This window comes from Aptenodytes forsteri, unplaced genomic scaffold, assembly GCF_000699145.1.
Source record: "Aptenodytes forsteri isolate BGI_AS27 unplaced genomic scaffold, ASM69914v1 Scaffold251, whole genome shotgun sequence".
NCBI lineage: Eukaryota > Metazoa > Chordata > Aves > Sphenisciformes > Spheniscidae > Aptenodytes > Aptenodytes forsteri.
This window is the reverse complement of record NW_008794082.1, coordinates 1,067,622-1,080,218: the sequence shown is the minus strand read 5'-3', so window position 1 is coordinate 1,080,218 and position 12,597 is coordinate 1,067,622. Positions and strand designations below refer to the sequence as shown.

At 41.4% G+C, this 12,597-nt stretch overlaps 1 protein-coding gene across 1 annotated transcript in view; it reads left to right on the top strand.

Moving 5' to 3' along the window:
* The first annotated feature begins 887 nt into the window (after window positions 1-887).
* The window catches only part of ALCAM (activated leukocyte cell adhesion molecule), a 39,551-nt gene continuing 27,841 nt past the window's right edge, over window positions 888-12,597 (top strand). The window contains exons 1-5 of the mRNA XM_009272829.1: window positions 888-990; window positions 3,778-3,997; window positions 8,071-8,135; window positions 8,565-8,652; window positions 9,521-9,703. Of these exons, the coding sequence (XP_009271104.1) occupies window positions 937-990; window positions 3,778-3,997; window positions 8,071-8,135; window positions 8,565-8,652; window positions 9,521-9,703 (610 nt within the window). The 5' untranslated portion in view covers window positions 888-936. The remainder of the gene's footprint in view (window positions 991-3,777; window positions 3,998-8,070; window positions 8,136-8,564; window positions 8,653-9,520; window positions 9,704-12,597) is intronic.

The following is a 12,597-nucleotide window of genomic DNA, read 5'->3' as shown; positions in this document are numbered from 1 at the left end:
GCAAGCACCAGAGGCAAAACCTCCCTCCAGTGTAAGGAGCAGCGAGCATCACCAAGAACAGGGGGAACTACAGAAAATAGCAGCAAAGCAAAATTGCATTATAGCAAATGCACCAAGCTGTAACATCTCCCCCTTTAAACTTCCTTGCGTTTTAACATTTCATCACTTTAGGGGCTATTGGTTTTGTACAATTCACATGTTTTGGACAATGACAATAAGTGGGTCAGTTTTATTCTGTAAATTTGTATGCATTAGCATAATAACATCATGCTGAGGTTTCAAAAAAAGCTATTCTTAAATAATTCATTAGAAGCATTTCACTTCATTTTTCCAAAATCTAAATGTGCAGACTAGTTTGTTTCCCAGGTTTAAAGGAACCCAGCACTTAGAAAAGAAAGAAAGAGAGTATTATTTAAGTTTTTATGCAGTGCAGCAGTCAGAATATTGCTTGTCTTCTGGCCTCCTCACAATACTGCCTTGCAATATAACCTCTTCAGGCAGAAGCGGCTGGTTTTTCAGATGAAAAGGAAAATCCCTAAACCTTTATTTTCTTCAAGTTTTACGTCTGGGCCAATAGCTGCAGGTACTGATTGTAGTGTACGTGTTCATCCGGTTGAGCGGGTGCAGGCCTGTTTGAAAATCCACTTGGCTTCCACTGACTGCAGCAGAAAACATGGGTCTGAAAAGGTCATAATGTTTAAGTAAACTAATTTAGTGACGGGAATCCTGTTTTGTCAGAGGTTTGGGGATAAATCCTACATGCTGGAAGATACCCATTTACAAAGGACATGGCTCTGCTTTTGTAATAGCTGTGAACCAAACATAGCTAGCATATGGGAATGCAAGAAAATGCTTAAAATTGTTTCCTCTCTTTCTGTTTCTCCTCTAGCTCTGGGATTGTACACAGTAAATGCTGTATATGGAGATACTATTACTATGCCTTGTCGTCTAGAAGTACCAGATGGACTTATGTTTGGAAAATGGAAATACGTAAGTATAGCTTACCTTTACATTCATTAGAACTGGTATAAGAAGATATGTATTTTTTGTGTGTGAGATTACAAGACTCCAATCGATAGGGTTTCTGCCTTGGATACGAAGACATTCATTCCTGTGTTTGTAAGACTGCAAGACTCTAATCTGCATCATTTCTGCCAAGCATAGATTAGAGGTTTGAGGAATTAATCTCATTGTTCAAGAGAAATAATTACTCGGGAGTTCTCTGCCGACCTGTATTAGAGATCTGGCATGTTACCTAGTGGTGTCTCACTCACTTGACAGAACCATCATTGTACATTTGAATACTTATGAAGTGGGCTGCCTGAAGCAGGGCGTGCTTCATCCCTGGGAAGGCACTGTCCCTGGGTCTGGTTGATCTGACAGTCACTCAATACTGTTTCATGCTTCAGTGTGTTTAATGCACAGCGAAGAAGAGGGCAGAGCTGACCTTGGTAGAGTTGCTGGTGGTTTCACTCTGCCATTTCTGGCATGTGGAGAACAGAGGCAAAAACGCCAGTGCTCTCCTGGTTGCCTCGGTCAGCCTGCAGTGGGAACACCGCAGGATGCGCTTCTCCTATATGTGATCGGTATCCAGTGCCGAAAGGAGAATAAGCGTATCAAAGTCAAATGAAACCTGGAAGCATACCTGGAAGAAACCACCAGGATGCCAAAACCTTTTTGCTTCTCCGACTGACATCAGGACAACGGGTTTTCCTGCTTCTGTAAAGTTCATCTAAATTCCTCTCATGCTCTAACCAAAATGCTACCAGCAATAACAGGTGATATTTACTCTAACAGTGGATTTAAAATTACATAGTTCTCTCTCTCTCTCTCTCTCTCTTTAAATGGTATCCACCTGCCTATTTTACAGCAGACTGGTCTGCCACTGGGGTGTTTCATAATCCCCCCCCCGGCTCCTTCCCTTGGACCTGAAAGTTTGCAGCTTTTGCAGCCCTCATCCACTCAAGAGTTCCTGCTCCGCAAACATGTTTTGGGAAATGAAGTCAGAAGTCCATGGAGGACGTTTCCCTAAAAGGGACAGTGAAACTGTTTCATATAAGCGTTCCGAAGATGCAGGGCCTACATTTTGCAGTGTGCTTTTTAGCCTGCTGACTCTTCTTGGGAAAAAGTCCATCTGTATGAAGATGCAAGGCTATTTTGAGAAAAAGAAATGCATTATCTCTTTCCAGTGCATTTGGATTGCTCATCTCAGACAAGTACCAAGCAGCAAATGGAGACGTTATAGCTTCTCCTAAATGGAAAGGGACACGAAACCTAATGTGCAGAAAACCCCGTCCAATTGCTATTGTATGAAATTGTTGACGTAGCCCACACAACCAAGTGAAAGCGATACCCATTCTCCCAGGGCAGCTCCCAGCATTGCAACACTTGTTTTTAGCAGGGGGACGGTTTAGTTCAGGTTTTTTTGGTTGGGTGATTATTTCATTGGAAGAAGGAGGAACTCCGTTTTCTGCTCTGCTGCCTTGGAATTAGCAATTCAGGTTGCTGCTGGGAGCCTGGGGGCGCTGGGAGACTTGCACCATGGCAGGAGCAGGTGCTGCTCCCTTTAGTGTCTACCTGTGCATGCTTGTGCACTGGGTAGGCTTACGGAGTTAAAAGGTCGTTTGCACTTGACAGCCAACTTTGCGTGTATTGAGTCAAGGCAAAGCTTTCTTTCCTGTGTGACAGACATCTGGAGTAATCCGAGAGTTAAAAGGGGGAGAGGAAGGAAGGCTATAAGGGAATTTAAACTTCACATTAGCTGTTGCCTCCTGCTCCCTGCCTGGCTCTGACACCACTCATCTCTTGTCACAGCATTGTCATGCTTTTGTGGGCTCTGCAGTCAAGCTGAGGTATTGTGCTGGGAACACTACTCGCATCAGTGCCGCAAGGTGCAAGGGATAAAAGGGAGTGAAAACCTTTTCCAGCCCCCAGCACAATACTGAACGTAAAGATGGAGTCAACCTTTCACCTCACTTAATTTAAAGGCAGACAGTGTCTGTCCCTGCTCGGGGGGAACAGAGGGGTGGGGAGGGAATGAAATTCTGCAGAACTCAGCCTGTAACTTTGTCTCTTATAAAAAAAAAATTTTTGATATGGTAGGTTCGTGCAAGGCTGTCAACTTTGTATTCCTTCTTAGGATGGCAACTGCATGCTTATTAATATAAGGAGGATGTCTAGAAAATGATATTTTGCAGATTATCCTGAGATGCATAAATAACAATATTTGATTGTATGTATATTCCCATGCCACAAGCTCTTGGGTCCTTTAAAAACAAAACAAAACAAAAAGCTAAAAACTAATTTAGAATAAAATAGGAAGTTATGTCTGATTAAATCCTGCATTTGGAATGAAGTCTGAATATTGCAGACAAACAATATGAATATGTAAAACAATCACGAAAGAAAAGGAAACCGAAGCTTTTGAGCCTAGCTCACAAATGCTTCTATTTCAAATACTTTTTCATACACACAGAGGCAGGTGGTGCCAGAACCACCAGCCTTCATCAGAGAAAGCCCTATGCTATGCTGAGATTGAGCCAAGGGATTGAAATTATTTCTACTGATGATATTCTCAATGTGTACCATGACACTCTTAAACTAGCTCTCGTATTACACTGAATTTCTTGTTTGTACAGCAGAAATTAATCGGGGAAAAAAGCCATCTGGTGTAGTTTTCAGATTTTTTTAAATTATGGGTTTGTACCAATTGCAGATCTTCAGGAACTTCTAAATGAGTGTTTACACAAAATAGAGGTGTTTATCCTTTTATTATAGGAAATGCCAAATGGATCTCCAGTATTTATTGCCTTCAGATCATCAACAAAAAAAAATGTACAATATGATGATGTACCAGACTACAAAGACAGGTTGAGTCTCTCAGAAAACTACACATTATCCATCAAGAATGCAAGAATCAGTGATGAAAAGAGATTTGTATGTATGCTAGTTACAGAAGATGATGTTTCCGAAGAGCCAACGATAGTCAAAGTCTTCAGTAAGTAAATCTAGTTGTTACTACCGTTAACGTTCATCAGCATCTGAATTGTAAATTATGGAAAATTTTGTTTAAGGGAAAGATTAAAGCCAAGAAAGTAAGTTTGGCTGAGTAAATTACTAAGACTAGCAAATTTCTGCAGCTTTCAAAAATGTAATCTACTGGTGGCATTTACATAACAGGACTGCCTGCACTTGCAGTTTATTCATGATAAGTGCTGGCTCAAAGAGAATTTTAGGCTTTGATAATGACTCACTTACGTGATGTCATTTGGCCTTGGAAATGAAAAATGTAAAATTAGCACTGATTATTTTCCAGTTGTTCTCCGAGCAAATTTTTCTGCAGGAGGGAAGCATTAACTGTGTGCAGTCTGCAGGATTAGATCAGTGGAGAGGTTTAAACCAGCTCCGAGCAGCTAGTATGCAATGGTATGAACTGTGAGTGAGCGAGTGAGAGGCTGGAAAACAAGTTGCTAGCCCCAAACCCTTCTTTTGTCCCCTGCTGAACTATCAGGAGGAAGACCAGTCTGCAGTTCCGTTTTAGAGCACAGCAAAGTTTATTAGCGTTTGATATCACTACAAACTGATTGCAAGGCTGATCCACAGTGCGAACCCCAGTGCTCTGAGGCGCAGTCCTGCTCTGAGCTTGCACAAGAGCGTGGACAAACCTGGCTTCTTCCTGGTGCTGATTCAGAGCAGACGTATAATCCCTCAAACCCTGACTCAGCTTGTGGAGGCGTCCGTTACTCCTTTTTAGGGGCGCAGATCTGCAGAGGCTAAGGTTAATGTTTGTAAATGCTGCCTTGTGACTGCAGTGGATATCTTCCTCAGCTTCATGTTTTTATATGGCTTTTTTGGGTCTTTGTTGCTCTTCAGATGCAGATTTACACAGATGCAGGTTTACACAGTCAGAGTAAGTCTCTGTTGTGGGAACGCATTGCTTGCAAGGATGGGCAGTTTCAAACATCACACTTCTGCTTGAAAAATGTGAATTCATGTTTTGGAAGGGCACCCTTACTCTTCTCTCAGGGAGAAGGTGTCAGGGAGTTGTCGGTGGTGTCTAGGTAGAAGTTTGTCAGTGGCATGGATCAGTTTGAAGCTACACTAGGAGTCAACGGTAATTCCTTTCCCTCATTTCACTTTCAGTTTGACTGCAAGAACAATCGAATTAATGACAACAGGGAGGAGTGTGCTCAGAGCGTGCATAGTAAACACAGCACTTCAAAGGAAATGATAAAGAATTATGTTTGTTTATCGCACAGCAGTAAATAATGTAGATGAGAGTGGTATATGGTGAAACAAAATGCTAACTGCTTGAATTACTGTGTACTATACTAAATATTAACACAATGCTAACTCAGCCATGGAGCACAGCTTGTGTGTTTTATTGTATGCATTAATACTAATAGAGAAAGCTTCTGTTTACTAAGGAAGATAAGAATAGAGGATGCCACGCATGTAATATGGCCGACTTAGCACTGCAAGAAAAAATTACCTTTGCAGCTTTTCATTTTAAGTTCACAACTTTATTTAGGGTTCTCTTAACTCTTCTTTGCATTTAACTTCCTTGAGTCTGGTTTTGGGGGTTTCATTTTTTGTTATTGCTTGCTTGCTTGTTCTCATTACGAAAGAGTTAAGAGTAGACTGCAAGCTTCATTTATTCAACCGGTGGAGTTTCTAACTCGTTGAATCACAGATACAGTGCTAGGCTGCAGCGGTGCGAACCCTCATAAACCAAAAGTCTTGTGTACCTGAAATTCAGCTGTATCCCAGAAGCCCTGACTGAAGCTGGGCTTCACTGGAGCTTGTCACGTCCTCAGCCGTGCTACCTGATTAACTCAGAACTAACGAGCTGAAATGGCTCATTGCACAGGTACCACCTGCTAGTCTCACTCACCGGACTACTCAAACAAGCTCTACCAGCTTTCCAGATGGATCCTGTCAGCATCTTTTTTCTGGAATTAAATGGCCAGTTTCCAAAGCAGGGCAGCCCAGTGCACATGAGCTACTGTCCTGCTACACCAATGCTTGGCTTTTGCAGGCGGTGAGCTCTTTTGCCCCCTATTATAGGGCCTATATAGAGTTGCAAAGTACTCTGGCAAGCTCTTAAGCTGAGAGATAAGCAGCGTGCTGAAGTTGCAAACCCACCAAAGTGGGCTCTGCTGTTGCCAAGTTTAAAATTTCTTCTCGCTTCAGACGCTGAGCTAGTAAATGCCAAATAAGTCTTTTATAGTGAATTACCTTGGTGCACATGCTGCGGCTGTGGGGATCTGGCAGCAGGTGTGTCCTTTCAGAGGCTGCTCTGAGAGAGCAGGTGCTGGCCTCTCAACTGGAGCATCTGCTCGGTCACCAGAGCACTCAAAACAGGGAGAGCCATACAGGAGCATACGGAGCAGGAGGTCCTCCCCTTCCCTCGGTAGGAGCATTGTGGGGTGGGTCCAAAGCACAGAGTAAGTCTTCCTGAACTGCTCCTGGGGGACACGAGATGAAAGGAAGCAAAGCTGAGGTGGGGGAAAGTGTTGTGGTTTGTGGTTTAATCAACTGGTGACTGTGACAGGCAGCCAACTATACCTGTTTATGGGACCCGAAAATCTGAACCAGAAGGCCTGTTAATGGTCTTGTAAAACCTAATTTGCTTGAACTGACATGAAAATGCTTTGTCCTTGACAGGTTCTTACAGAAAATAGGTTAACCTTTTTCCTTTAAAACTAACAAAAGAGAATTAAACATGCACATATTTTAAAAAAAAAAAAAATTTTTTTGTTAGCCCTTTGAAGAAATTGTGATGGTCTTGGTATATAGCTTTGACTGTTTTGTTTGTTTTTTGGTTTTTTTGCCACAAGCAAAGTTGTTTGAAAATGTCAAATGAACAGCTTCTTTTATTGCCTTTCATTTCCCTTTTGTGCTGTTGTTCTTGCTCCATCCTGGCAAAGAGTATCTGTACATTTGTGTGCACACAAACACATGCACACAGAATGAATGGATTATTGTGGAAACATGTTGGCTTGCTATCTTTGTGACAGCAGGAGCAGTACACCTGCACATCAGTAACTTCATCAGTGTGCTGAGATTTTGGCAAGATGGTGTGAAGTTCACTTTGGGCTGCGATTACTGATATACATACATTATTTCATAGGGAGCTTGGTTTGGGAAAAAGGTTCTGTAAGCTGGCATGGTTAAGAATGTTTCAGTCTGTGAAAGTATATAATGCGTAGGCTTATTTAAGCAGTATAGCTAGGGTGCAGAGGCTTTCTTCAACTGTATAAACATTGAGGTGTCCCGTCCCCCCCCCTTAAAATTGTGAGGAAAACTGTCTCTTTTGGAGATAAAAATTTGCATTCCGGGCTTCAGGCCAAACTATTTTAACAGACAAGTTATATAGTCTCCAGAAAGTAGTTTTTTATGATGGAAATGCTGATAGATCCTCCACTTTGGCAAGCTAAGAGGTCCATCTACCATAATAAAAGTAAATAAGAAGACATACTGGCACTGAAGAAAAAGTTTATTTTTTTTAAGAGAGTCATAACTAACTCAGAATCAGTTAAAGTAATTACACTTATCTCTATCATCTAAATTTCTTAAATGTAACAATCCCAGTTAGGAAAAATAAACATTAGACGAATGATTAGATTGAATTTGTTCCCTTATAACGTGACAGCTCAGCTACAGTAATATCCACAGTAAAGCTGCTTTTCTGTTGCTATAGTTTCTGTACCACTGGTTCCTTCTCCAGCATGTGTATCATATAAATCAGATAGAGCAGATCAGGTTCTCTCCTCCCAGGTGCTGAACTAGTCTGCCTGGCTAAAATATACATTGTCAGAATGCATGGAATTCATTATGGAAAGTATGACACGTTTTAAGGTGATGGTTTTTCCTTTTCAATCCATTTGCTAATATTGAGGTAGAAGTATGTCACTTCTTCTTCTTTTAATGGCAAAGTGTAGGTAAGAATATACCAGGCCAGATTGTTCTATTTAGTCTCAAAGTCTATGTATCTTTTAGTAACTTTTTGTTTTTCAAACAGCTGGTTGTGCTCCCTTCACTAGTACTTTTATCCTATTTATGTTTTAGAACAACCCTCTCAACCAGAAATCTTACATCAAGCAGACTTCTTAGAAACAGAGAAGCTACAAATGGTAAGAGCAGCATTCTCCCTCAAAGTTATGTGCCTGACGGCTGCCTGAAGTCCCTTTGCAGTCAAGACGGAGAGAGGTGATGGACTGAGGCTCAGAGAGGGTGTGTGTGTGTGCGTTTGTGCGTGCACACCTGCTTGTGAGAGATTGTGGTCTATAGCCAGGCTGAGCACAGAGTAGTTCCCTCGCCATTACTGTATTAGCCCTGCCTGATTCTGCAAGCAGGGGACATCCTGATCTTAGACCCACCACGGAACCCTCTTCTAAATTGTACCTAAGCCTCACTGATGGGATTTGTCCTATTCAATAAAAATGGTTGGGGTTAAGCATTTGAACTTTCTAGAAGTTTTTATCAAAGCAGCATAAGCAAAAATAGAATTATATTAAAACATAGTGGAGAAAAACAGCGAATAATTCCTATCTGTTTTGCAGCTCGGGGAGTGCGTCACACGAGATAGTTATCCTGAAGGCAATGTTACGTGGTACAAAAATGGGAGAGTTTTGCAGCCCGTGGAAGAAGGTACGTTTCAATAATGGCCAATGTCTCTGAATCCACAGAGAGGTGCATGTATGAAGAACTGTTTTTATAAGAGTTGCTCTGCTTTAGTCTAACGTATTGTTCCTTTGAGGAAGACTACTCATACAGAAGGATGAAGCTGAAAGGAAACCTCTAGGCCTTTCAGAGCACCCAAGCTACGCCATATAATACCTCTCTTTCAGTTCCAGCTTTAAAACCACATCATGGGGTGGAGGGTTGCTTTTGTTAATGCTATTACAAAGTTATTCTTGAGCCTATGTAGCTAGTAGAAACCTGTATCTAATACCCAACTTCTTACAAGGTATTAACTGTCTCAATTTCACACCTGTCCAGTATTGTGTTTTAGACCATGTAGATCAAGTCTCCTTATACAGGTATTTACTCTTCAGGATATTTAGGAAGAACATTTTTTTTCCCCCCCTCCCTTTCAACTTTGTTTTTGACAGGCTGATCAGACCACAATATTTTACGTTCCATAAAATAGAGAATGCTTACAAAATTAAGTTATAAATGTGTATAAAATTGTTTTTGCCAGCGTTTTTGAGGCCTTCTTTCTGGCTTACAAAGTAAGCTGGGATTTATAGTAAAAAAAACTGACCAGTTTGCAATGAGTTTTTTGTTTTGATTTGGTTTAAAATGTACAGTATGTTAGGAGTATGTTGTTGATAAAATGTTCCTGGTATACGTCAGTGGCAATACTGGAGGAAAACTGTTTGTACAGTCTCTTGGGTAACTTGTCATGTGGCTTGCATGTTTGCAGCCTGATAACAAATACAGAGCAGGCAACAAAATGTAGGAAAAAGGTTGCAAATTCTATCTGTGTGACACTGAAATAGTATTTCCTTTTCAGTTGTGGTCATAAATTTGCAAAAGATTGTGGACAAATCAACTGGACTCTTCACCATGACATCATCTCTTCAGTACGTGCCAACAAAGGAAGATGCAAATGCCAAGTTTTCTTGCATTGTGACATATTATGGACCATCTGGCCAGAAAACAATACAGTCTAAACCAGTTGTCTTCGATGTTCACTGTAAGTTATTAAAAAGCATCTATTGCCATACAAAGTCTACCTCGTGGGGAAAAAGCAAAATCAGAGACAGTTTACAAAATTACAGAGACATTGCTGCTTGGCTGTCGAGACAGTTTCTTCAAAGCTGGTTTGCAGCAAGAAGGTCCGAGTACGTTGTCTGTGTAATTTTTACTTATCTTCAGATTTACCTGAGAATTCTTCCTTTCTAACAGTAGAATACTGACTATCAGGATTGCATTGACAAGACGAAAGTGGTAACCACAAAAAGTTACAGTGAAATGGGCTTTTCAGAACTTTAACAGAAGTTAGAGTGGTTGATTAGAGTCACTGCCTGTGCCCCCTGAAATACACAATAAATACACAATATAGTTTTTAGTATACTCAAATGTTTTTCGTTTTTGCAGAGTCAGCACCAAACAGCTAATACTGGCAGACTACCTTGCACAAAATGCAGTGGCTTCTCCACAGCTGTTAGATGCTGACTTTTACATTTAAAATGTATCATTTGAATACTGGTAGACTTTTAAGTAGAGAATTTGTGTAAATCATTACTTCTAGCTGGCCTATGTCCTGAAGCAACTCCCTTACTGTGTTACTGACTGATGTGGAAATCGTAATTCTCCTTTGAATAAAGTCAGTTGGCAAGGAAAGGTCAGAGGGGGTGGTAGCAGTTAGAAAGGAGGGAAGAGGAGTTTCATTGTAAAATGACACTTCTGAAGGACTGTAGAAGGCAGCAGGTCATAGCAGGATGAAGAGGAACATAAGATATGCAAGATGTCCAGTCAGGTGTTATCTTTCCGTACACTTCAGGTAATACCTCAGCTTATAAAAGAGAAGTCCCTGTTTTGGGAATGATAGGGTCTAAGTATACAGTCCAGACATCTAATTGGGTCTTAGTATACATTGTGTGACAACTCTGTAATCCAGCTGAATACAAAGAAAATTAGTAAGGCACTGGATTTCTCCAGCTAGAAGGTGTGTTCCGTTGCCTTGAAAACAAAAGCTACAGGCTTGAAGTGGCAGGGTATGTTCTACCTAGATGATTAGTTGCTTCTCCTTCATGGGTAACATTTGTTGAGGAGCAGAGTAGGGGATCTGTTTTGACCTTGGTCAAATCAAATCAAACCTTGGAGCAGTTGCTCCTTGTTTTCACCTGGTGAAGCCAGAGTATAAATTAAGGCCTTATTTTCACCAGCTGTTTCTCCAGAATGACAACCAGCAGAACTAATGGAGGAGAAAACCTCTGGGACAGTAACCATTATCCTTGGAAATAACACAAAGATTTCAAGCCTCCAGACACCTAGCCCATCACTTTAAAGCTAGAGTGACCCAAACTTTTGGGTTTGCTTTAAAGTTGGGTACCAAATTTCACTGGAGTTTTTTTTCTGTCGTCTGTGGAGCCCCATGACCGTGAATAACTCCTGCTGTGAATGCAGATGTTCACAGTAGTGTCACAGAAGTGTAATGACCAGAAAGCACTTGTTGCTGTTACTTGCCAAGAGATGCTCTGCTGTCCCCATTTCCCCACCGCTTTCATGCGTTAGGCTGCTTCACCTGTTGAGGATGAGGCTCTTGCGGATTTCTGCGATGCATGTGCTATGTGCGCTTGCAATTAAGAACTACTCAACGTGAAGGAAAAAGAAGGCTGCACAGCACTGCAGAATAGTTACTGCGCCAGATATCACGTACACTCCATATTAAAGATTTAATGTTTGCTAGACTAGCTCTTTTAATCCTGGTCTAGTAACACACAGTTTAATTAAGATAGTTCGTCCTCCAGAGATGGACAGTATCATTGTACTGCTAATTAGCCAGCAGTGGGAGGCAGGCACACCCTTCAGTACCCCTTCAGTACTGAAGAGGCCTCAAGTATCAACTTTGGCTTTAGAGTATGGGGTTACCCAATGTCCTTTCTGAGTATTTTCATTTGCTGTAACTTCAATTCCTTACTCTGCTCAAATGCATCTCCAAATGAATTTTTGAAACTCTAATAATAGATGTCCAAAGCTTCAACAGATGGATTTCTTGACTGATGTTAACTGATGATAATGACATGTCTGATTTGTTTTTGGTTTTTAATTTGGTTCAGTGATCCTAGTTTCTTTCTAAATAAATGTGATTTTTTTTTTTAATGAGTCGAATGTAATGCAGATGAAAAAAAATGGCAGACTCCAACTCTAAGAAATGGAAGTCTTTCTTTCAGCCTTTTTTTTCTGCTTGGCTGTCAAAACTATTATTTTTGCATCTCTGAAACAAGTAGGAAAAAATCATAAAGACGACCTGCTCTTCATTCTGGTATTTAGCATGATTCCTTGCAACTTAACCATTTATCATAAAGAAATGGGGAGAGTATGCTTAAAACAATGCCTGCACAGGAGTTTTTTTAAAGACCTGTTCAGCCAGGATTTGGGAAATGTTTTACTGAGTTTTTTTAGCTCTGGGTTAGTGCAGTCTCTAGTACTTAAGTGTTTAATAGCTAATTGACATCCTGGAAGCAACCAGCCACTGTAACATAGTATAAGAAGAGTGACAGATTAGCAGCCAGTCACGAGCGGTGTTCCCCAGGGCTCAGTTTTGGGGCCAGTCTTGTTCAATATCTTTATTAATGATCTGGATGAGGGGATCGAGTGCACCCTCAGTGGGTTTGCAGACGACACCAAGTTGGGCAGGAGTGTTGATCTGCTTGAGGGTAGGAAGGCTCTGCAGAGGGACCTGGACAGGCTGGATCGATGGGCCGAGGCCAACTGTATGAGATTCAACAAGGCCAAGTGCCGGGTCCTGCACTTCGGCCCCAATAACCCCATGCAGCGCTACAGGCTTGGGGAAGAGTGGCTGGAAAGCTGCCCAGAGGAAAAGGACCTGGGGGTGCTGGTTGACAGCCGCCTGAACACGAG